At 36.6% G+C, this 25,512-nt stretch overlaps 2 protein-coding genes across 2 annotated transcripts in view; both read left to right on the top strand.

The window, feature by feature from the left end:
* The window catches only part of RABGAP1 (RAB GTPase activating protein 1), a 146,000-nt gene that overhangs the window by 72,068 nt on the left and 48,420 nt on the right, over positions 1-25,512 (top strand). The window lies entirely within an intron of this gene.
* On the top strand, positions 12,580-13,686 carry GPR21 (G protein-coupled receptor 21; the record flags this gene model as incomplete). Its single annotated transcript, XM_082656846.1, has 1 exon — positions 12,580-13,686. One exon carries the CDS (start codon positions 12,580-12,582, stop codon positions 13,627-13,629), a length of 1,050 nt encoding a protein of 349 aa, XP_082512972.1. The 3' UTR covers positions 13,630-13,686.

Genomic DNA, 25,512 nt, shown 5'->3' with positions numbered 1-25,512 from the left:
TGTCCCCTGCATCGGCAGGCGGACTCTCAACAACTGCGCCACCAGGGAAGCCCCCTTTGTTTATTTTAATCCTTTTCACACTTCAAAGAAATGTGCTCTTTGTAGATAAGGCCTAGTCCTAGTTTTTACAATTGGAAGAACATGGTTCTTTTATCGTAAACCATATTCCCTTTTAGTTCATTCCTCTAAAGTGAAGAATTCTATTTTTTATAGTATCCCCTTCTCAAGTTCATGAATTGCTCAAGGTTTTGCAAGTGAAGCAACGAAATTTTTCCTTGTACAAGTATATAAGAATTTAAACTAATTTTTTGCAAGGTCAGGCTGTGCTTTGTGCCTTTTGCAGGACCCATGGTACTGGTTATAAGTTTTGTTTTTGTTTTCTAAAATTCTTCAAGTTTTTATCTTTAGGAAGCAGTTTCTCCAATGATATGCAAATCCCAAACCTGAATTATGAATGAATTTCTCAGAACCCCCAGTAATATATGAAAAATTTTCAATGTGACAAAAGGTGGGACTTCTTTTAAAAATATATTAAAACGTTATGAGGTGAATAGTATCTCTATAAAACTATAATTAAAAAAAAAACCTTATAGGTAAGGACAACATTTGAACATGAAATCAGATCTTTCCTCAGCAGAAATATGACTTTTTTTTAACACCTTTATTAGAGTATAATTGCTTTACAATGGTGTGTTAGTTTCTGCTTTATAACAAAGTGAATCAGCTGTACATATACATATATCCCCATATCTCCTCCTTCTTGCATCTCCCTCCCACCCTCCCTATCCCACCCTCTAAGTGGAGAAAAATGACTTTTATTTGCTCAAAATATTAGTGTTTCTATTCATCATCTTGTTTCCAGACAGATGTATTTTCCTTCAGGAACTAATATTCTGTTTCCCTTCATTATGTTGATGTTATTGTTTAACCAGCTATATTGAGTGCCTATTACAACCACAGTGCTGGAGCTAGGAGGTCAAACACAAAAGCAATTAACATAAATCATGTGATAGTCTGGAAAAGCACAGTGGGAACCATCAAAAGGAGTGATTAATTCAGCCTGGGGGAATAGGAGAGTCTTTATCAGGAATATGATGTTTAAGATGGGTTCCAGAAAAGACCTCCCCAGGCATGGAAGAATGGCAGAGCGTTGTACTCATAGTACCATTAGAGACATGGAAGAACAAGGTTATGCAACATGTATGGCTAGCAAAAGTACACTTAGTTGATTTTTTTCTTTTACTGGCAAATCCTATTTTGGATATGTAATTATAACATTTTGAAGTCCTTTGAAACGTTTGGCCAAAAATTATTTCTTAAATATTTTTGGTGTGGCTACTCATAGAGATAATTTAAAGACATGAAGTATTTGGGCTTCCCTGGTGGCTCAGTGGTTGGGAGTCCGCCTGCCGATGCAGGGGATGCGGGTTTGTGCCCCGGTCCGGGAAGATCCCACATGCCGCGGAGCGGCTGGGCCCGTGAGCCATGGCCACTGAACCTGCGCATCCAGAGCCTGTGCTCTGTAGCAGGAGAGACCACAACAGTGTACTGCAAAAAAAAAAAGAAGACATGAAGTACTCTATTTTTCTGGTTCCATGAAAATGGTGATATCTGTTTCTCGAATAGGAACCTGGTAGTTATTATTATAATTGACATTTTAAAAATTTGCTCTGAATTTTTTTGAGGGGAGAAACTACTTTAAATTTTTAAATTTTTTTTTTTACAGCAAGCTGTAATTTACATAGGCTAAAATACACAACTTTAAAGTGTACGGCTCCATTACATATGAATACACTGCTCTGATCATTACCAAAAGGAAGAATATATCCATCACCCCAAAAAGTTATTATTGTCCCTTTCTAGTCATAACCACTCCTACACCACCCCTGAAAAACCAATACAGTAAGTCCCCTACATACGAACCTTCAAGTTGCGAACTTTCAAAGATGCAAACACGTTTGCATGTCCAATCATGTAAGTTCACGTATCTGGCGTACATTGTCACGTGGTGCATCATGTACAAGTGGTTGTGCTTTTGTGTTCTTTACTGTACAGTACTGTATAGAGTACAGTAGTACAGAATCTTTATTTCAAGCCCAGGATGTCCAGAAGCCAGCATGAAAGCAGTGGTGATGTAGCTGATACTACTGTACTTTTCAAGGTACTGTACTATAAGGTTTAAAACGTTTTATTTTTTGTTTTTATTTGTTTTTTTATGTATTGTTTGTGTGAAAAGTATTATAAACCTATTACAGCACAGTACTGTATAGCCAGTTGTTTCAGTTGGGTACCTAGGCTAACTTTGTTGGACTTGGGAACAGACTGGACTTACAAAAGCGCTCTCGGAACAGAACTCGTCATATGTAGGGGACTTACTGTAATCTTTCCCTAGATTAGTTTTGATTGTTCTTGAACTTTATTTACAAACAATCATACAGTCATGCAGCATGTATTCATTTGTATTTGACTTCTTTTGGTCATCCATTTTGGGAGTGTATCAGTAGTTTGTTTTATATTTGTTTTCGTTTTTTTAATTGCTGAGAATATTCCATTGTATGAATATTTAAATCACACTTTAAAAAAATCTGTTCTGCTATTATAGATGTTTGTGGCTTTTTTTATTTCTCCCTGTTTTAGCTTTTATAAAGCTGCTGTGAACATTCTTGTGTTGTTTTTTGTTTTGTTTTTGTTTTTTGCGGTACGTGGGCCTCTCACTGTTGTGGCCTCTCCCGTTGCGGAGCACAGGCTCCAGATGCGCAGGCTCAGCGGCCATGGCTCAGGGGCCCAGCTGCTCCGCGGCATGTGGGATCTTCCCGGACCGGGGCACGAACCCGCTTCCCCTGCATCAGCAGGTGGACTCTCAACCACTGTGCCACCAGGGAAGCCCTCTTGTGTATATTGATAACAGGTGCTATGGTCTGACTGTGTCCCTTAAATTTCATGTTGAAACCTAACCACTATACCAAGGTGATAGGGAGGTGATTAGGCCATGAGGGCAGAACCCTCATGCTTGGGTTAGCACCATTATAAAAGAGTTTCGGGAAAGATCCTCCCCACCTTCCACCATGTGAGGATACAACTAGAAGTCGGCAGTGTGTAGCCCAGAAGAGGGCCTTCACCAGAGCCCAGCTGTGTGGCACTCTGATCTTAGACTACTAGCTTCCAGAATTGTGAGCAATAAAATTCTGCTGTTTATAAGCCATCCAGTCTGTGGTGTTTTGTTATAGAAACACAGGCACACTAAGACAGTGCAATCTTTTATTCAGTTATTCTTCTATTGGTAGGCATTTATTTTGTTTCAAGTTTTTAGCCTCTAAATAGTGTTCACTAAACAATCTTACACATGTTCTAAATCTTTGACTTTTATTGAATAGTCTCAGTAGTGTGATTGTTGGATCAAAGGGTAATATGTTTTTTAAACTTGTTATTTAATTTTTGTATTTAATTTACTTATGTCCAGATTGCCTCTGTGAAAGGCCATGTATGACAGTTCACAGTTCCACCAGCAATGTAGGAACGTACCTATTAACACATATCCCAAACAGTATTAGTTATCAGTGTAAGTTTTGCTGTCAGTGGATGTAAGTGATGCCAGTATGTCTTTAGTTTGCAGTTCCCTGACTACAAATAAATTTGAGCGATTTGCTCTTCCATCTCTTTATATTCTTTGTATATTTTTCTATTAACTTTAAGATGTCAGTTTCTAAGTACTTTATATAATTATATTCTTTGTAGCTTCATTATAAATATCTTTCTAGAATTTTAGATTTATATTAACTTTATGGTTTCATGCCATACGAAACACTTTCAATTTTTATGTAGAAAATTGCATCTTGGTTAAGATCTCTCCTACCTCTAGATTTTGTAAATATACTTTCCAACGTTTCCTTGTGATTTTTATTGTACGTGTTATATTTTTATGTCTTTAATCCATCTGGAATTTATTTTTGTACATGGCATATGATAGCAGTCCAATTTTACTTTCTCCCAGATGGATAACCAGTTGTGCTACTTCTATTTTCCTACTGAGTAGAACTGCCACGTTTGTTATATCTTAAATTCTCATATATGCTGGGATTGATTTCTAGCTTGTTCTATTTATTTATTTTTGTGTATTCCTATACCAATACTGTTTTGGTTAAAGAGGCTCTGAGTTATGTTCTAATATCCAGTAAAGCAAGTCTTTTTTCACTGTTTCCTGTTTCATATTTTTCTTATCTATTTTTGCATATTTAATCTTCCATATAAACTTTAAAGTCATTTTCTCCAGTCTCACCATTATCCTGAAAAGTTATATAAGGATTCTAGTTTGAATTACATTTAATTCACATATTAATTTAGGTTATAAGATACATTGTTATAATATCTTTACATCTGAGAATATGGTATGCCTTTCCACTTGTCAAGGTCTTATGTCTGTTGAAGACTTCAGAGTTGCCTTCATATGTCTTGTTCCTCTTTTGTTAAATTTATTCCTAAGAATTATCTTAGAGTGTTGTCGCTATAGCAAATGGAATATTTTTTTTTCTGATTTCCATTTCTAAGTAGCTAATTGCTACAACAGAGAATAGACATTATTTTTTTCTAATTCTCTATCCATCTACCTCTTGATATTTTGATTAATCCTCCTAATTTTATACTAGCATCTTTTAAGATTTTCTGGTATATGATAATAGCAGCAAAAACAGTTTCACTTCTTTTTTCACTGTTTATGCAGGCTACTAAATTTTCTTGTTTTTATATTTGATAGAAGCTTTAAGACAGTGTTTAATGATGGTGGTGATAGCATCCCTATTGAGTTCCTGATTTTAATTAAAATGGTCTTAGTGATTCAGACTTCTGGAAAGCATGCTATTCAGTTGTGGGGGTTTTTTGGTAATACTTTTTATTTTATTTAAGTGATTTTATTCTATCTCAGGCTTTGATTTTTTTTTATTAGGAATGTCTACTGAAATTTTATGAAGGACTTTTTCAGCACTTAATAGTGAATATGATTTTCTTTAACTTGTTCTTGGAGTAGATACGTTATCAACATATGATAGGCTTCTTGATATTGAACTACCCTTGGCTTCATGGAATAAATTTCTGCAGACCAAATACTCCTGGATTTTTAGTTTTCTGTTCTTTCTGATCTTTGACAGAGGGTTCCTCAACCCTAGTCTCTAGTTAGAACTTGTCAGGCACAGGGGAAAGAAGCCCTGAGTAATCCACAGGGATTCTTACGGGCTCTCTTACTCCCAGCTGTAAGACCTATAGCTATTTGGGTCTGGTAAATCAAGTAAATTGGAGTTGAGAATGGAGGGAAAAGAGGGTGCTTTCTGGTCTCCAGCTTCCAGAATCATCCTCTGGTCCTTCTTTCTTTTGGTTATTTTTCACCTTTTATATCAGTGACTATTTATTTTGCTTAGTACCAAAAATTTACATCAGAATGGCTTCCTTAACAGATTCTTTTAATAAATAAAAGAATAATGAAATAGCAGCGTGTTCTGATGTTTCTCTTTCCTTCCATCCAGTCAGCCTTGTGTTTTCTGAAACCTATTTGCATTGTTTTCGCTAGTGATTTTAGTGGCAAACCTCAGTGGTAACAGTCTTTTGCCATGAATTTCAAGTTTTTATCCAGAGCCACATAATCGATATTTACATTTCTGATTGTCCAAGGGAAGCCCTGGAGGCCCAGCCACATTTTACCAGTCTGGAAAAATAATTTAAATATCTAATTATAACTTCGTTTTAATTAAAAATCTCTTCCTGGTTGATTTGGTAATAGTCAAGGATTCAATAATATTTAATCATAAGAACCTCCTGTGGATACTAAACAAAAAGGGGATCAAGTTAGCAAAAAGATCACTGGCCATGAAGTTAGGAAGTGTCTGGGTACTAGTTTCAACTCTACCACTGGCTTACATGAACTCAGATGAGGTTCTGACTATTTCCTTTTCTCTGCTGAAATGAGGTTGCTGAAGTAAATGGTTGAGCTTCCTTTAAGTTTCCTTTAAGCTTTAACATTCTGGAAAAATTAAATGGAATGTTTGAGTCCTGCCCCCAAAATAGCCTGTGATTCTACTGTTTCACAACTCAGTACTCTTGCTGTCTGATTCTGTAAGAAAACAATTGCCAGTGGACTTTCAGAACTTTATTGTCTGCTCCACTATAGCAGTTGCCATAGTAGGTCAGCTATAGACTGAATGTTCTTGGTTCCCCAAAATTCATATGTTGAAACCCTAACACCACCCCCACCCCCAACAATGTGATGGTGTTTGGAGGTGGGGCCTTTGAGAGGAGATTCAAGATTCAAGGGGCCTCTCAAGGGGGTAGAGCCCTCATGAATGGGTTTAGTATCCCTATAAAAAAAGACCATAGAAAGCTCCCTTGCCCCTTCTGCCATGTGAGGACACAGTGTAAGATGACTGTAGATTCTCACCAGACACCAAATTGCCAACACCTTGATCTTGGGCTTCCCAGTCTCTGGGACTATGAGAAATAAATTTATTGTTTATAGGCAATTCAGTCTATGGTATTTTTGTTATAGCATTTCTAATGGACTGAGATACTGTTCCTTTAAATTGTTATTTGTGAAAATAATTTTTAAGTCCCTATATCCCATCTTTGTAAATTCATGTACCCTCTGATGAGTTTCTGTAAGTCATACCTGTCCAGGCAGTTTTCAAGTTCTTTCTGAATTATAAGACTATAAAAACATAATTAGGTTTGGTCATATTAAATTTGCTGGTATCTGACAGTGTTTGATTTACAAATAGGCAATTTCACATGCATCAACCTAATAATTATGGGGGAATTAAACTGTTACCATACTAGGATTTTACTTGAAAGGTCTTCCCATCCAAAAACAAATGCCTGTTGTTTTATTAGGCATTTGTTGTTTAGTCAATCAGAAATACCTTTGAAAGCCTGCTTTGTGCCGGCCGTGTGTTAAGGTCTTATGGTTATGCCCATGAATAACATATACCTGTTCTCTGGTTTTGGGGGAATCTACAGTCTAATGAGGGAAACAGGCAATTAACTAACCATTTGGAATAAAGTTGCATGAGGGTTATAGAAAAGAAGATACATATTGTTGTGCAGCAAATGACAAGGACTTCTCATCTAAGGGTTCAAAAAGTTCTCTTGTTCAGAATTATCCGGGGAGGGGGATTGTGGTGGTAGGAGAGGGGGGCATGTGTGCATGGCATGTGTGATGTTAAAAGTCAAGGGGAAAAGCATGTTCTCAAGGGTGATAAAGAGCTTGGCAGTTTCAGAGTGTGAAAGTTGGTAAAGTCAGAGAAGGTAGGTAGGAGCCAGATCTTAGAAAGCTTAAATAAGGCATATTTAATATCTCAGGCAATAGGAAGTCATTTTAAGTAGGCAAATCATATATTCAGGTTTGGAAGGCAGTATGCAGAGTGATTTAGTGTGTCCATCTAAAGGTAGATTATCTTGATTCAAATCCTAGTTTTGTATTCAGGCCATTGACATTGGGCAATTTACAATTAAACCTTTTGTTTCCTATATGTAAAATGGGATAATAATAGTATCTTATTTGTAGAGTAGTTAGAATAGCTTAGATAATGCATGAAAACACTTAGTACAATTCATAGCCCCTGGTAAGTATAAATTAACCACTTAGTTATTGTTATTATTTATATTATCATTGAGTTAGAATGGAGTAAGATTAATTGCAGCAAAACCTAGTAATTCAGGCAAGAGATAATTGTTACTTGGTTTGTTATTGTTATTATTTGTATTATTGAGTTAGAATGGAATAAGATAAATTGCAGCAAAACCTGTTAGCAATTCATGCAAGAGATAATTGTCACTTGGTTTGTTTCAGTGGCAGAAGGGATAGAGAAAGAGGTAACTTCTTGAGAGAAATTTCACAGGTAGAAAGAATCCTTGGCACTTGGTGATTGAATGAATGTGCGAGATGAGGGAGAGGGAGGGGAATTAAATTGGGTTTGGAATGACATCGATATAAATATACCCACATCAGCTGAACTAAAATAATTAAATAAATCAACATTTAAAGCTCATTTTTACTAAATAGTAAGTGATAGATAATACCCAGAAGTGAATCTTATGAATTTGAAGCACTGAGATTGATCCTTTTCCATCTATAATAGATAAACTGCTGAGGAGGCTGGGAGAAGAATAAATGTAATTTGAACAATCTTTTCTCATTTTCGTTTGGTGTTTCCTTTCTCTTTCTGCCATTTTTCATTTTTAGTTCTGTGATTTGGTTATTTTAATTTTTTAGTGTTAGGTTGAGCCATATAGAAGTTTCCATTTTTGTAGATCAGAAAATATTTAACCAGAAATGAAATGGTTAAATATTAACAATTTCACATGGTTCATCTAGTTATATTCTCATTCTGTAAAAATTTTTAACTGGGGCTGTAGGTGTCTATTTTGAATTAAATTGAGTACCAAGGCCATCTGAAGGAATGTTGCAGTGATGGCATAAGGACGAGTGGAGCTGAGCCCCATGAAGTAGGTGACTTAACCTGGCATCATCTATTCAGTGTGGCTCTGGGAGGGCATCATATGGCCAGGTTTTTTGTTAGCTTTACCAAAAGGGACATGTTATATATTACTTTGGCTTTTTTTTTTTTTAACCTGATTGTAAAAAATAGCACATAGAAATTAGCAAATTCACAAAACATAGAAAACCATAAAGAAGAAATTAAAAATCACTTGTAATCCCACTATCCAGTGAAAAGTAGAATTGATTTTTAATGCATTTTCTTCCAGTCATATATACAGAAATACTCTTTTATTAAAAAAAATCATGTGACTGCATTATTTTTAAAGGTAAATGTATGTATAGATTTTTGTGAGGACATAGATTTATTGCTCCCCCTTGTCATTAGTAATTTGTCTCCTCTGGAGAAAATGGTTTCCTTTAATCCAAAACAAAACATTTAACTTTTGACTGATTATTTTCTTTAATTCCTAGTATGAATATTTTGATTATAGCTCCTAGAGTGCTTTTACTAAAATAGAAACAAAACGGAAAGAACTACTGTTGTACTAATGGTATTGTAACAGTTTGTGGTTTTCGTTGCATTTTTATAACATTTTAAATTCTTTAAAATTATCAGTTAATATATTACCTGTTTTTATCATTGTAACTGTCTAGTTTCATACATGAGAAACCTGAGTTGGAATAAGAATAAGTTACATGCCCAAATTTACAAGTAGTTAAAAAAGCCTGGACTCTTGACTTTGGTGAATGGTTTTTCCATTTATTGAAATACAACTCTCAGGAATCATTCTTTTTTTAATTCAGTATTTATTAAGCAGTCAAAACATGGAAGTTCAAAAATAAAGTCTATGTCAAATATATAGAATATTGAGTAACCTGGTTTGGCTGGAGGGCAAGGTATTTGGGGGTTTCGGTATAGTGAGATCAGACTGGAAAGGCAATAGGAGCCATTGAGTCTTCTTGAATAATGGAGTTCATAATAACAATAATGAAGCATGTGCTATTGGATATTTTAACGAGGCAGAAATGAATAGATTAGAAAAATGAACAAGACTAGAAGTCCAGACAGTATTTAATGATAGCCTAAAGTATTAAAAACTAAAAGGAGGAAATGAATTTGAGAGCCATTATAGAAATAGATTCATAAGATGTGGTAACTAAGAATGGTATATTAAGGGAGAGAGTGGTCAAGATGATTTCTGAGTTCATACCTGAGTGCCCGGGAAAATGTGAGGAAAAAAGTAAAAGAGTCTTATTTGGTGGGAAAAAATGTATTTAATTTTGGTTATGCTGTGGTTGAAGTCTCTATATGACATCCAGGTAGATGTGTGACTAGCAGGCAAATTGTAGAAGGAAAGGGAACTCAGGAGTGAAGTCAAGTTTTGAGACATAGGCAGAGAAATTATTTGTCTAGTGGGAATAACTAGTGCCATACCATCTTTCCTTCTTGCCTTACATATGTATAGCCTCAATGTATTTGAGGAAGGCAGGGCAGCAAAGTGTCGAAATAACTGTCATTGCCCTTAGAACTGGGCAGTCACAATAAGAGAGGGCACCTTAGGATTCAGAAGAGCCCCAGCCTCAAGCAATGCAGTAGGACTGGTGGGAAAACACAGACTATTTAGGAAGGTTGTTTGAGGTTGTGTGAGAAGAAAGTAAAGTTATATACCCCCTGTGTACTAAGTATTGGTAAGCCTTTTGTATACACTGTCTGCTTTATTTCTCACCAACGTCATGAAATAGGGAGTGTGATCCTCATTTTACAGATGATGAAACTGAGGCTAAGAGAGGCTAAGTAATATTAGAGCAAGGAAGCAAGGATTTGAGCCAGATGGGTGTTCAGTGCCATGGGTCTTTTTGCTGTGCCACACTTTGCCATCTTTTTCAATAAGACCTGTCAATTACAGCTATCAAGCTTATGCTCAGTAGGTTTTTTGAGTTCCTTGCCTTCGTGTAGTAAGCACAGCGCTTCAGATCTTAAAATGTAATTGAGTGACCATTGCCTGCAATGAGAAAGCATGTATGTGAAACAGATAAAAAATGAAAGTTGGATCACATAACATGTATCTCCATCCAGGTGTGCAGACCTTCTGGAATGTTTACAAATGTCAACATTTGTTTATTTTATTTTACTCTACTGAGTTATGTGAAACTTTACTTAGAAGGATGAATTGAGAGACCAAAGATACCTGGAGGAAAAGACAATAAAAATACACATTTCTAATTAACTAAAAATTGTCATAATTTGACACTCCCAATTAGCTGAAAATTGTCATCACTTATGACATCACCTGAAGAGCCACAATAAAATCCCAATTTGCCTTGTGTTAAGTAAGCACAAACAAGATTGTATATTCTAAGATACAAAGCTAGTTTGTACCATGAAACTTCCTGCAATTTTCAAACCTGGGTGGAAGTGGGTGCATTTTCTTGTCCATCCTTTGTTTGTATATTTGTGTACCACTTCTCAGCAAACTAGAAGCAAGTAATGGCATCTCAAAACCATAGGATAGTGTCAAATACAGGAACAATGTAATTCCTCTTTGTGTGTGCTGTTTCTGCAATATTCAGAGTAGATGGGATTTTCTTTATTTTTTCTCTTGAAAACCTAATTTTTGTTTGTTTGTTGTTTTGGTCACGTTTCTTAAAATAGATCCATATTTAGTGAATCATGAGAGAAAATTAATGCTAAATATGTAGCCTTCTAGCTAGAACTTCTTGTGCTGAATTGTGATTCCTCAGTTGTCACGCACTGTTAACACACTTTCATTCTTTAACATTGCTCTTTGTTCTATGGGAAATGCTACAAGAAAGTAGGAATTTCCTCTCACCATTACCCCTCTGGCAGTGTGTTTCAATCTAATTCCTGGCTTGCTGTCTGTCCTGCTTACTACCTCTTCTCCTTACTAGCAGTCTAAATTCTGCTTCATCTACTAAGAGGGGGATTCCAGACAGACGAGGAAACAGCCTTCAAACACTGCCCTGCAGGCATATTAAGTTATTCCCCCACTGTGCAGTCTGGAAATCAGGGAGCACCTCTCTGGCAATGAATTCTAATGAGCTGCTAAAGATGCCGGAGTGTGTGCGCACACAGGCGTTTTCTTTCCCCTCCCCCGCCTCTTCCTTTTCCCAAGCCCCTCTTCTCCCTATTTCCCCTCCTACTCCTTTATCCCCTCCCTCTGTGTCTCATTTCTGCAGTAAACGGGGCTGAGGCACATTCCTGCTTTGCAAGGCTTTCTGTTAAGGTGTTCTGTGGCTTTTGTTTGGATCGCAGCATGCTGAATTACAGGTAATACTCTGAAATTGAGCTAGACAGATCAATGCTGTTGAAATTTTTCTAAGAGGCAAAATATTACATTGGAATCAATGAAGAAAATAAGTTATCTTGGCTAATTTTATTCATGGTAATTAAATTCTATAAGCAGATTCCTCTTCTTCCCCGAAAAGCTCAAATGAAAGGAAATGGGGTTAGATTGATCTGACTTGCGATTGATTTTGTTTTATGTTGATCATGAAAGCTTGCTGTTGCTGCGCCTCCTCTGTAGAGTAAGGACCAATTATGTGGGGTGCTACTGAGGGTAGCTGTGAATAGTTGTACTGGGTGGGGTGGGATAGAGTGGGAGGGGTGATACCAGCTCGAGCTAGCCAGGTTCTTGATTAGGGCATTGGATGCAAAATGTAAAACGCTCTTTCCTTTTCTTCTATCAGCTGTTCAGAGGAGACTCATTACAACTCCTGCTGAAGTCCTAATCTTCCTCCCTTCCCTTCTGCCCCTACCCCGTACCCTCATTGGCCTGAAGACATTGTACAGAGTTTGCCTTACTCCCCTGGTGCTATGTGTATGGTAAACCTGGTACTATGGCCGCATCTCGGACTGGCCAGACAACTGCTGCTGGTTCTCCCTATTCCAAGAAGGATTTAAAGGGGAATTGCACTGCAGGCAATGCATCAGAGCAGCAGCATCGGGAGCTTGGGGACTAAGGCTCCTCGGGCATTATTACAGACACACAGAGCTGACCGCAATGACAGCAGCTGCTCCTTTGAACTGTTGGCAGCAGCCAAGCGGCAGCATGAAGTGAGAGATCACTCCTGAGCTCAAGATGAACTCTACCTTGGATGGTAATCAGAGCAGCCACCCTTTTTGCCTCTTGGCATTTGGCTATTTGGAAACTGTCAATTTTTGCCTTTTGGAAGTATTAATTATTGTCTTTCTAACTGTGTTGATTATTTCTGGCAACATTATTGTGATTTTTGTATTTCATTGTGCACCTTTGTTGAACCACCATACTACAAGTTATTTTATCCAGACTATGGCATATGCTGACCTCTTGGTTGGGGTAAGCTGCCTGGTCCCTTCTTTATCACTCCTCCACTACCCGCTTCCAGTAGAGGAGTCCTTGACTTGCCAGGTATTTGGTTTTGTAGTATCAGTTCTGAAGAGTGTCTCCATGGCCTCTCTGGCCTGTATCAGCATCGATAGATATATTGCCATCACTAAGCCTCTAATCTATAATACCCTGGTTACGCCCTGGAGACTGCGTCTGTGTATTTTCCTGATTTGGCTATACTCCACCCTGGTCTTCCTGCCTTCCTTTTTCCACTGGGGCAAACCTGGATATCATGGAGATGTGTTTCAGTGGTGTGCGGAGTCCTGGCACACCGACCCCTACTTCACCCTGTTCATCGTGATGATGTTATATGCCCCAGCAGCCCTCATTGTGTGCTTCACCTATTTCAACATCTTCCGCATCTGCCAACAGCACACAAAGGAAATCAGCGAAAGGCAAGCCCGCTTCAGCAGCCAGAGTGGGGAGACTGGGGAGGTGCAGGCCTGTCCTGATAAGCGCTATGCCATGGTCCTGTTCCGAATTACTAGTGTATTTTACATCCTCTGGTTGCCATACATCATCTACTTCTTACTGGAGAGCTCCACTGGCCACAGCAACCGCTTCGCATCCTTCTTGACCACCTGGCTTGCTATTAGTAATAGTTTTTGCAACTGTGTCATTTATAGTCTTTCCAACAGTGTCTTCCAAAGGGGACTAAAGCGCCTCTCAGGGGCCATGTGTACTTCTTGTGCGAGTCAGATGATAGCTAAGGACCCTTACACAGTTAGGAGCAAAGGCCCCCTTAATGGATTTCATGTCTGAAGTGGTTCAGATATTGGGTCACTGTGTTGTGTGTGTGTGTGTGTGTGTGTGTGTGTGTGTGTGTGTGTGTGTCCTTTTTATCTTTTTGTATTTCTAGTTCACTGGGAAATATGGGACAAAATAGTTTGACTCTAAGCAATAGTTAACAAATGATCCATCCAAAATACCTTTTAAGTTTGCAGAAATGATTTTTTTTAATGCTTTCGAATGAGAAGAATCAGGACCATGAAGATAAATTGCTCTTTGTTCCTATTTCCATAATGTCATGGAAATGACTGTATTTAATTCTCAGACTTAAAATGAATAAAGCCATATCTAACACCTCTCTCCAGCTGGCATGACTGAACCTGGGTGTGAAAAGCGTCAGCATTTTTAAAAGTCATCATTTTCTTGTTGCTTTTCTGGGTTCTTTCCAGCTGTTTGAGCTTCATGTACAATTGATTTCTTTTAACAGGAAATATTAAAATACAGTGATGAATTAACAGGGTTTTAAAATTTTCTTTACATCTGTCAAAGTGTAACTACCCTGCAGGTTTCCACACTGTCATTCAGAAAGTCAAATGTTTTATGTCTTAGTCTCTTGAGAGAATTCTCAATACAGTGAATAATGTGAAAACTTAAAAATTAATTTAAAATTTGGGGGGACTTCCCTGGCGGTTCAGTGGTTAAGACTTTGCCTTCCAATGCAGGGGGTGTGGGTTCAGTCCCTGGTTGAGGAGCTAATATCCCACATGTCTCATTGCCAAGAAACCAAAAAACATAAAAGAGAAGCAATATTGTAACAAATTCAGTAAAGACTTAAAAAAAAAAATGGTCCACATCAAAAAAAAAATCTTAAAAAATAAATTTAAAAAAATAATAAAATTTTTGCATTGAACCATGAAGCAAAAGTGCAGTCAAATCATATAATTTATAGAAAAACTAAGCTGTATTTTATGCCATGCTTCACTGAGACCTAAACAAATATGTATACTGAAAGTGATTGTGTTGTAGTATTTTTGCCCAAGCCTTTGTGTATGTGTGTATTGAGAATATTTGAATTGAGTTAGATTTCTCTTTTACAGCAAAATGCATTTAAATAAGCTGAAAAATAATTAAATGATAGGCTGATGGCTGCCATTTTTATAATGGTGAAAATACATTGAAAAGTGTCTTTAGTCTTCTCTGCTCTTTTTAGCTAGAGACTTTCTGAAATACTAGAATATCAGGAAGAAAGGTCCTAGGCAACTGAGTCAGAAAATACAATGTACATTTAGCTAGTTCATTTTTAAAATAGGAGGGGTTGATTGAGATGGTCTCTTTGTGATTAAATGGTATCATCTAATGAAGTAGTAACTAATTCTTTTCAAAAGCATTCTTTCAGTTAGTGTTAAGGAATCCGTATGTGAATGAGAGAAGGAGAAATTCTAATTCTCTATTGCTATTCTCTTTCTGGAAAAAAAAATCCTTGGAATACTGTTCCTTTCCTAAATAGGCTTTTTTTTTTTTTTTAAGCCAAAGTACTAGCAAAATCTGTAGAATTATTAATTGAGAGTGCTGTGTATCTGTATGTAGAGTGATGTTTTGTTCCTAAAAGTAATTATGTTTAGAGTGAGAGGTTTATTTTTCTAAAAGGAGAGAAGGATTTCCCAGCAGCTTCAAGCATGAAAGTATTTCCTCTGCTCTTCTACTGGTTTTAATGTTTTAGAAGTCTTCAGGGAACTTGTATGATCTCTGCCTTTGGCTAGATGTTGTAATCTGAATGTGACAGTGGTGTTCAGTGAGATTGAAGATAGAAGAAAACCAAGGGAAATGTGGATTTTTGAGTCCAAGGAACGACATAGATATTTATAAAACAGGCAGATATGCTTTGGTTTTCCATCATCATATTAGAAACCCTCCTACCCCCTTTTAAAATAAAAGATGGCATTCTTATGATTTTAGGTTTTAGAGATTGATTTGATTTTAACCTCAAATGTATTCTACTTAAACATTTTTATTTTAAGAGAACAAGTATGAATATAAGCATTTAAACTTCAGATTCTGAGTTCTTCCCAAAAGCTTGCTTGCTCTTTATATTTAGTATTAGAAAATTTGATTCTAAGTTGTTTCAAAATTTAGAACTCATATTGGAATTGCACGTTATGTTAGCAGTGGCTTTGTTAAGTTGCCATTTGAAGTAGAAAACCTTTTCTGTTAGATTCTGAAAAAAAGCTGTATACAATTCCCCTTTATTTAAGTGGCACAGATCTAAGAAAACAAAATTCCCTTTTTTTCATATATATCAGAGAATGTAACCTGTCCAGATTTGCACAGTTTGCTTGTCAATTTTTAGTTCAGATATGGGACTCATGAAGATTAATTTTTATGGAAAACTGATGTTAAATCAGTAGATTTTTTGTGTGTGGGGGGGTACTGAGCCCTTTTAATTTTTTCTTGCAGTAGGGTTCCATTTTAGAGAAAACAAAATTTTTGGAAAAGATTTTGTGGGAATGTTACGGAAATGAGGAAATCTCTGTTTAATTTTCTGGAAATGGCTAATCAAGCTGAGCTTTCAATGACTGGAAGGCAACAACTCTTTTAATAAGAGCTTTTGTTAGTAGATTTTTATATTTTTGCCCTAGTACCAAATTTAGATGCCAGAGGGTTTTTTTTATTGGTTTTTTTTTTCACGTTAGAACCTCTCAGCCTAAAACTAAAGTAGGAACTAAGTAGATATAGTAACTTTAAAGAAAAATAAAACATTCCTCCCCAGTTGATACTTAATATCAGATGTCTTTCCAGTTTATCTTGTAGTCATTGGACTTTATAAACTCTAACGTTTCTTCCAGGTATCAATTCTATTCTCATATTTCATTGTCTGTACTGCTTTAAAATTTTTGTTTTCTTGTGGTGTGTGTATCCTGGGGAGAAGGGTTGTGTTTGAATGCAATCATACAATCTTCTGTGGCTGGGGGCAGTTTCTGTGTGGTGCATTTGGATAGTTTGTATTTAAGTAACCTTTTCATCCTTGCATATTTAGTGCAACATTTAATGACGTTTTATTTAAATACCAATCTGACTAGTTCAGAATGAGAAAAAGTATATTTTTAGAGTCAGTTACCTTAGGCTTTGACAAGACAGCCCATTTAACTTTATATAGTATATGGCTGATATCAGAGGAAGCATAAGCTTTTGGTGACTGTGTTGAAATTATTTCACAGTAAATTTTAAAATAAGACTATAGTAATTGTTATATTTGTAATTAGTTGTGTTTTTATACAATGATTTCAGTGAAGGTGTGTTTTTTTCCTCTTAGAGCGGAAAAGCAATTACAAAAGGACAAGTGCTCCACTTTAATGAAAGAATTATCTTTCACCAGAATGGATATTTGAATTTTTCATGGACCTGTTGGCTTTAACCCTAAATTCCATTTTGGAAAGAGTTTTATTTAAGGTTTATTGCTGGATAAATATGTTTTTGAGCCTTTTATAGTGGCTTTTCCTTTTTACTTGAATAATGGTCTCAGTATTTTAAGGATTGGGAAAACTTGAATTTTTGTACTATTAAATGCATTTACTGTTCACCTCTTTGAACTTGAAAATGAAGCAACAGGGTTACAAGTTCCCAGATGGTAGAGTGATTTCTGGGAGTTTCCTCAGCTTTGCAGGTTTGATTAAAACATCTGCCTTTGATGGCTTTGTAGGAATTTTACTGACTGTGTTTTTGAATCATAAAAGATTTGTGAAATAAATTATTGGCAAACCAGAATTTCTTGCTATATGAGGAAATTTGGGGAAGTTTAAGGATGGGGGAGAATCATGGAACTATAAACTTTTTTTAAAGTCTTCATAAGTCATTATTTGTGTTGATTTTTGCATAATTTTTCCATTTCAGGTTACTAAATATTTTATATTAAATGTACATATTATTAACGTATTTTGCAGACCCAAGGAATATTCTAGACATTTCTTATGGCTGTAAATGAGTCACTTGGCTTTTCTTCAAAATTTGGATGATAACGGAATCATGATATGTAAAATGAACTTTGAACTGCGAATCTAGGTTTCTGTTACTAATTAACTCGTTTTGTAAGGGCTGGTCGCTTCTCTAAGCACTTAATTTCTTCTATTTATAATAATCCTTTCATCCTTCACAGGGTTACTTTGAGCATTGAATTAGATAACGGATGTAAGAGAACTTTGTAATATGTAAAGTGCTTTGAAAATAAAAATGATTACTGTTATTTGTATCTGCCATAGCTTTACATCTAAGGAAGCTGCATATAATGTGGCGCTCCCCCCCATAAGATCTTTGAAGGTCAATGCTAGGTGACTATTCCATGCTACTTAGCAATCCCAAAATAACAGTAACTTTAAATTCAACATAAAACTGTTACATTTACTCTCTTTACTTGTTTCCAAAGTCTCTAAAGACAGGGACAATGTCTCTTCATACCTTTAACCCCCAAATCTAACATAGGACCTGGCTTAGAGCAGAAGTTTTAGTAAGTTTTACGGAGTTAATGAATGAGCCTTTCTAATTATTACTTCTAGTCACTATTATTCTTTTAGTCATTATAGAGCAGTGATGTTCAAAGGGTAGTCCAAAGCCCATAAGCAGTTTTTCATTTGATCAAAGCCATTCTAGACTGTATATAATAAATATCTCTTTTTAGTACCAAGAGACTACTGTGGGAATGTGTGTGCTTTATATGCTAGGTAACTTTACTCCTGGAAACTGTGTAGCCTCGGCCCAGGGAACTTCAGGCAGTGCTGTCAAACTGCCAATTTCTCACAGCATGGGTAAGATCTTGGCTCTAGATGCAGATAAGATAGGCTGTAAAAATCAGTCACTATGAAAGAGGAGCAATAAAATAGGATAGCTTGGTGAAAGAAATGGCTCTAATTCTTTGGTTTTGCTTTTTCTTTCAGTCTTTACCACTTTTCTAGCTCTATCTTCCCTTTCTTTCTTTTCTTAACACACTGTTGGTCATGTATTCAGAGTGAAGTGCTTATCATACTGCTATAGGGTATGGAAAATTGTATTATGCAATAACTGGCTTTTTGGAAAAGTTTAAGAAGCAATCAGGAAGCGCTTATGTAGCAAGCTCTACTAGATGCCAGGTAGTATAGCTAGCTGGCCTCAGAGATTTAAAGAAGGATCACATGATTCCTTTCTTATGGAACTTTATAGTTTTCAGATGTTTCATATGGAAAAATTCTGTGATTTGTCTTTCAAAAAGCTTCACAGAGTGACTTTATCAGGAGGAATTTACCGAGGCCTACTGGTGGGACAGTTGGCACACCATGGGTCTGTTTCTTGGGTGGGTTCATTATGCCAGTATATAAAATCATAATGTCACTTCATTAGTTTAAAATAAGAAATCATTGTTGGCAATAGGGAGCAGTCTTTCTCTATTGGTAGATCTTCATGGGAAGCCAAACCATATTCAGAATGTTGCTTAGTGAGGATGGAATCTTAGAATATGGTTCTGTAATGTGAAAATTTACTGGTATAAGACTGAGCCTGATGTTCCATCTCTGAAATCAGAAAACCTGGTCATTGGGATCCTAATAAAAGTTGAAATCATCTGTGCTTCCAGTACTGACCAACCTACCTTCTAATTGACATATTATTTCTTTAAATTAACTTCTTTTGTTACTTTTAGTAAAATTCCTTGCGAGTTTTAACAGTCTTACAAGCTTGCTAACTCATTCTCTCTCTTTTTGGTGGTTTTATATATCACTTTTACCATGAAACATTGTTTTCTGATGTAGTATTCAAAGGGTGGCCTTACTACTTTGTTAGTTTGGGGAAGCAACTCATCTTGGTTTTCATGGAGTGAATATATACTGTGTAGTTGGAAAAGCAAGATATATGAAAATACCTATAAAAATTAACAGTATCAGTCAGGTAATTAGAATAGAGACATTAAATTTTTGAAAGTCAGATCATCCACAAAGGAGATAGGGAGGGACATTTGAGCTGTAGAAGACCTTAGAGATCATTTGGTCTGATTCTCTCTTTTTATAGTCAGGAAACCAGTCCAGTGGCCACACTGCCATTTATGATAATACCCAGACTTCCTACTTCCTAATCTATCATCCATTCCTATTATATCTTGTTGCTTTTGCAGAGGAGTGGGAGTTTGCCTTCACTCAGCCAAGTCCTGAATAAGACTTAAATAGGCTGTTATGAGGTGTTTGTTCTTGTGTGTGTAATTTTAGGTGTAGAAAGCATTATGGGCAATGATATAAATGTTAACTGAGGCTTGTTATGTTTCAGAAGAATTTTATAAACTTTGTCCTGTTTAATCCTTCTGATGCTCTATGAGCTAGTGACTATTATTAACCCCATTAAAAAGATGAGAAAACTGAGATTGAGTTGCCAGAGACAAACAGTTAATAAGTGGAAGATCTGGGATTCAAACCCAGGTCTTTCTGACTTCAGAGCCTACATTCTTACCTCACATAATTCTCACGGAAACCTATCAGGCAGTTTTTAAATTTTTTTTATAACTCTGTTTTACAGGTGAGGAAACTTAGGCTTAGAGAGATTAAGACACTTTTGTCAATATATCAACTAACTCCCATACTTGGAAAATATGTGACAGACTTCCTACTAAATATAGCAGATTTAGTATGCATATTTATTTCTGTTAACTCCACTATAAAGAATGACAAAAGTATAATACATATGGACAAAGAGAAGAGCAGAGCTGATGGCAGATGAATGAAGCTAACAAAATTTGGGGTTATGGAAACCCAGTGGACAAGTGGTAACTGACTCAGCAGAATTGACAAAGCTGAATTTGGGGGAGGGGCAGAGAGGATCTGCCAGTAAACCCAGTAAATATGTGGGAATTAGACTTCTGATATGCCTCTCAGGCAGAGAGTAGTATGAAGCTGAAAACTGAAGAATTGTTAGAAAGTTTATTGAAGGCACGTTTAGATACCGTCACTCATCCCCCCACCCCCACACTCCTCCACTGTACACCACCTTGATCCCCATCCAAGTTAGCCCTAGCAGACCACTGGTTTTTCACCATCCCAGCAGAAGATGGGAGACTTACTCTTTGGAGTTTGAACCACAGGCGTTCTGGATGCCAGGCATAGCTGAGAATGGGACTGAGACACCTTGTTGAAAACAAGAGTATCAAGAGAAAGTCTGCTTATTAAATAATCAGTTTCCCTTTCCCACTACACTCCCAGAATGCTCTTAGCCTTAAACCTTCTAAGCAGGAGATAAGAGGAGTCTAGTCTGGGGGCCAGTATCTAAGGGCTCTCAGTTCCGACAGTCCCTGCCCAGTCACGTTAAGTTGATGCCCATCAGTCAGCGAATCCTACCCATGCATATAGAGCTTCCAATTAGTTTTTTGTTCCTTATCTTTTAATATCAACAGTTAACCAGAGAAAGTCTTATGAATAGACTTGAGAAAATGTATTATGAATGCACAGAGCCCAAAACAAATCAGAGGGAACAGAAACAAGTCATAGAAGAAAACTTCAAAAAAAAAACCCAGTATTTGTAACTAATATTTTCAGAGAAGATTTTGCATCCATTAAGGAAAAAAGGATGCCATAAAAAAAAAAAAAAACAGAGAACAAGAAAGCTTTTGAGATTAAAAATATAATCAGACATTTTTAAAAATTAGAAAAGTTGGAAGATAAAATTGAGGTAGAGCAGATAGTGAAACAAAAGACAATAAAGGAGGTAAAAAGCAAGACAATTAGAGGCGTGATCAAGGAGGCCCAATGTCTGAATAACATGATTTTCAGAAACAGAATAGAGAAAAAGAATGGAGAAATTCTCAGATATCACAAGAGAAGTTTATGGAACTGAAGGATATGAGTTTCCATAATGAAAAGGACCAATCAGCTTAGTGTAATAAAAAGACTTTGTGATGGCAAATCATAAAATTTCAGGACACTGGAGATAAAGAAAAACCTAAAAGCTTCTTGGTCTGGAATAGGGATGGGATAGTAGAAGCATCCTAAGTACAGAGATCTGAATAGCATTGTACTTTCTACCACAACGAAGCAAGAAGATAATTGGGAATAAATTCAAACTTAAGAAGTGATTTTTTTATTAAAATTTTATTTATTTATTATTGGCCGCGTTGGGTCTTTGTTACTGTGCACGGGCTTTCTCTAGTGGCGAGCAGGGGCTTCTCTTGTTTTGGAGCACAGGCTCTAGGCGTGTGGGCTTCAGTAGTTGTGGCATGCGGGCTCAGTAGTTGTGGCACACGGGCTCAGTAGTTGTGGCACGCAGGCTCTAGAGCACAGCCTCAGTAGTTGTGGTGCACGGGCTTAGTTGCTCCGCGGCATGTGGGATCTTCCCGGACCAGGGCTCGAACCCTTTTCCCCTGCATTGGCAGGCAGATTCCTAACCACTGTGCCAACAGGGAAGTCCCAGAAGTGATTTTTAACCTAGAATTTTATGCCCAGTCAAACTTTCATTCAAATGTGAGGATAAAACCCATTTTGAGATATGTGAGGTCTCAAAATATTTACCCATCTTACAAATGTAGATACATAGAACACTGAGGGAAAGAAAAAAATTTGCAATTAGTAACTTCAGAAAAAATAGAAGATGAAAGAAGGAAATCTAATCATGATATACTCTGTGATTCAGTTATGAGAAATACAGATTTAGCCAAAAATTGTAGCAAAATTATGTTGAGAGTCATGATGAGGGGAAGGGGGAAGTATGTGTGGAGGGTAGGTGGGGTTGGGACTGTAATAGAGCTACAGTATCATCTCCCATACAAGAAAGTCTTAAAAAAAAAAAAAAAAAAAGAAAAGCCAGAAAGTAGCAATTTATGCATTTTGTTCAGAACTAGGAAGGAAACACAAACAGCTAAAAAAGATGAAAATTGTTGCCCTTTGGGCAGCAGGGAATAGGGTGGGAGGTATAAGGGGTCTGCTGTTTTTCTTTGTACGCTTCGTATGGTTTGACCTTTACAACTGCGTAGGTGTATTATTTTTTATGGAAAGCATAGACCACGTTCAGATAAAGGCAGATAAATTTTAACATTGATAGAAGGAAACCAGGAAGTGTAGGTTTAGAACATATTACTGAAGTAGAACATGAGGGCGTGATAGCACACTGTATTTACCTATGGCCTTGTACAGAGCAATTTCCTATTTATCATCTCATTTCATCCTCCTAGGAAAACAGGCAAAAGGGATGTTATCCCTCTTTGACAATTGTGGAAGCTGAGTTTTGAGGCTGTAAGACCTTTTTGATTCCTAGTCTACTACTACTATGCCTCATAAGTATGTTTGAATCTTTCTGGATTTTTTTAATTTTGTTTTTTACCAAGAGAAGACAGCAGATATTAGAAAGCATCTTCTTTGACATCATGGGAAGGAATACATGAAAACAAATGTGTGTATGTATCTATGTATATGATGAGTATGTGTGTACTGGTATACAAGTATCTATAATGTAAGATCTGGCATTCTGAGATCACAAGAGGCATGCAGATTACTGTGTGGTAGTCATAGGTAAGGAAATGTGTGTTAGATTTCCTTAGAAGGCAGTGTATGAGGTTGGCTGAGCTCTGGGTAGAGTAAGATTTCTGTAGTCCTGTCTCCTCCCACCCGTTGAATGAGATTGGCATAAAATATTCAGCTGGACAGGATTAAAGGAACCCAAAGGGCCAACAGACAAAAGACCCTAATAAAGTGACCTACAATTATCAAACAATCTATGACATGAGAAGCCTTTAGCAAATTAAAAAGTATGTCTTTATGATAAATTGCCTTGATTGTAGTCACTTAATGCTTTATTGGAGTGTTACAAAAAGATTGTATTGGCTTTGAATAAAATATGAAAGAGTCTTTTCAAAGTAAAACTTTAAATTGTGCCTCTTAGCTTTCAATAAACATTTGTTGAATTGAATTAGCAAGACAGTATTTTGGGGAGAAAGCAAAAGTTACAGCATTAAATAGCATGATATATTTTTGAAAATTCTTCCAGAAAGACGGGGGAAACCCTCACTGCCAAAGCTGTTTATTTATAGCTAGACCAAAAAAAAAAAAAAAAAAAATCCATTTGAGGGTCTCTGTCTTCATTGGCCCCTGGGGAGCAGAATCTGACTTAAAAGCCTTTTTCATTTAAAAAAATTCTCCTTCATGACATGATATTTGTAGGAATTAAAAGCATTCCTACTTAGATTATGTTAACATCATGTATAGTTAGCAGTCATTGTACTAAAGATACATGTGTAGCCTACCGAGCGCAGGAAATAAAACAAAATTTAGATCCTAGTTCTGACAGTTGATTAGATAATTTAATCTGTCAGAACTTCAGAAGGATACTAATCTTTAAGCGAAGATGACTCTGATATTATAGGAGTCAATTCAAGATCAGATGCATGTTGCATTAATGTAAAACTCTTTACATTGTTACTGTATTTACTTTATACTCTTAGATCACTGTTTTTCTGAGATAAAAAAAGAAGATAGTGAAAAGAGCATGGATTTTGGAATCTCTGGCCCTTGGTTTTCCACTCTGTAAAATGGGATTTTACCCCCTTGTTACGATTATTGTGAAAATGTGATACTGTCACATCTTAAGTATATAGAATTGTGCATGGTGGCATCATAGAAGCTCAGTAGAAGACTGTTGCTGTTATTTCCTTGTCACACAGAGTCAGAATCTCCCAGTAACTTCCAGTGCCTGATGTAAATACCCTCAGAGGAAAGGCCCTGGGTGAACGTGGAGGGGCTTGGTGAGCCTCTTTCTCTCGGGGATCATAAACCTAAAGTTCTGCCTTGATGGCTTACTCCATCATGTTACTGATGTTTCATGTATTTTGTCCTGCTTTTATTGTATGTTCCACAGGAGGATTAGTCCTATACAATTCTCAGACACTAAGATACATATATTTAGATGTACTTTATTAGTCCTATACAATTCTCAGACATTAAGATACATATATTTAGTCATTGGGGGTTACAGTAAGCTTTAATAGGTTAGAGATGGAAAGGAAATTTGGGACTGAAGTGGTAAAGAGGTATCACTTTAATTGAACCTTAAAAATGAGTTATATTAGGAAAAAAGTAAAACTGTGACAAAGGGTGTTTTAAGCTTCGAAGGCCTCAGTGAAGATGGGCCATTTATATACTTTATCCATGTAATATGTAGTGATAAAAAGTATGTGCTTGAGAGGCAGGCAGACCTAGTTTTGAATCCTAGCCCTGACACTTACTAGCTGTGAGACCTAGGACAAGGTGCATTATCCCTCTTAGTTTCTGTTGCCTTAACTAATAGTACTATCTCATACAAGTATTGTAAGGCTTAATTAATGAGCTATTGCATGTAAAGCTCTTAGCACAGTTGCTTGGTCTGCAGTAAGCATTCAGTACACGTTAGCAGGTGCTGTTAGCTTCCTTGTGAATAGGGCAATATGGATGAACCAGAGGTTTCAATTTGAGGTGTAATGGAGTAAGGTCAGAAAGATAAATTGGGGCTACCTGATCTGGAATAAAAGGCTAAGGGATTTGACTCTAATTAGGAATTGTAGATGGACTTAAGGTTTTTGAGTAGGTGAATAACATAAATATAAAATCCTAAAGTGACAGAGCTGGAAGATCCCTTAGAGTTCAGTCTAGACTCTTCCTTTCTCAAATGGGGAAAGGGAGACCCAGAGTAGTGACAAAGTAAATTAGTTGCAGAACTGGGACTAGAATCCCGGCCTTAGACCTCCCTTAGACTCAATCATGACACCAAAATAAGTCCAAAGGATTGTTCAGCCTTTCAGTCACTTGATTGGTCAAGTGCTTAGAAAATGTGCGTTGCCAGCAGGTTCAGAAAAAAAGAAACAAGTGTTCAGATTTTGATGTGGATGAAATAAAATAAATAGTCTTTCCATTGGTACTTTCAACCAAACAAATTAAGATTTGAAAAATCTTA

This window comes from Grampus griseus (assembly GCF_964374135.1).
Source record: "Grampus griseus genome assembly, chromosome: 6".
Lineage (NCBI taxonomy): Eukaryota > Metazoa > Chordata > Mammalia > Artiodactyla > Delphinidae > Grampus > Grampus griseus.
Note: the sequence above shows the minus strand (reverse complement) of the source record. Positions and strands in the feature narration are given on the sequence as shown.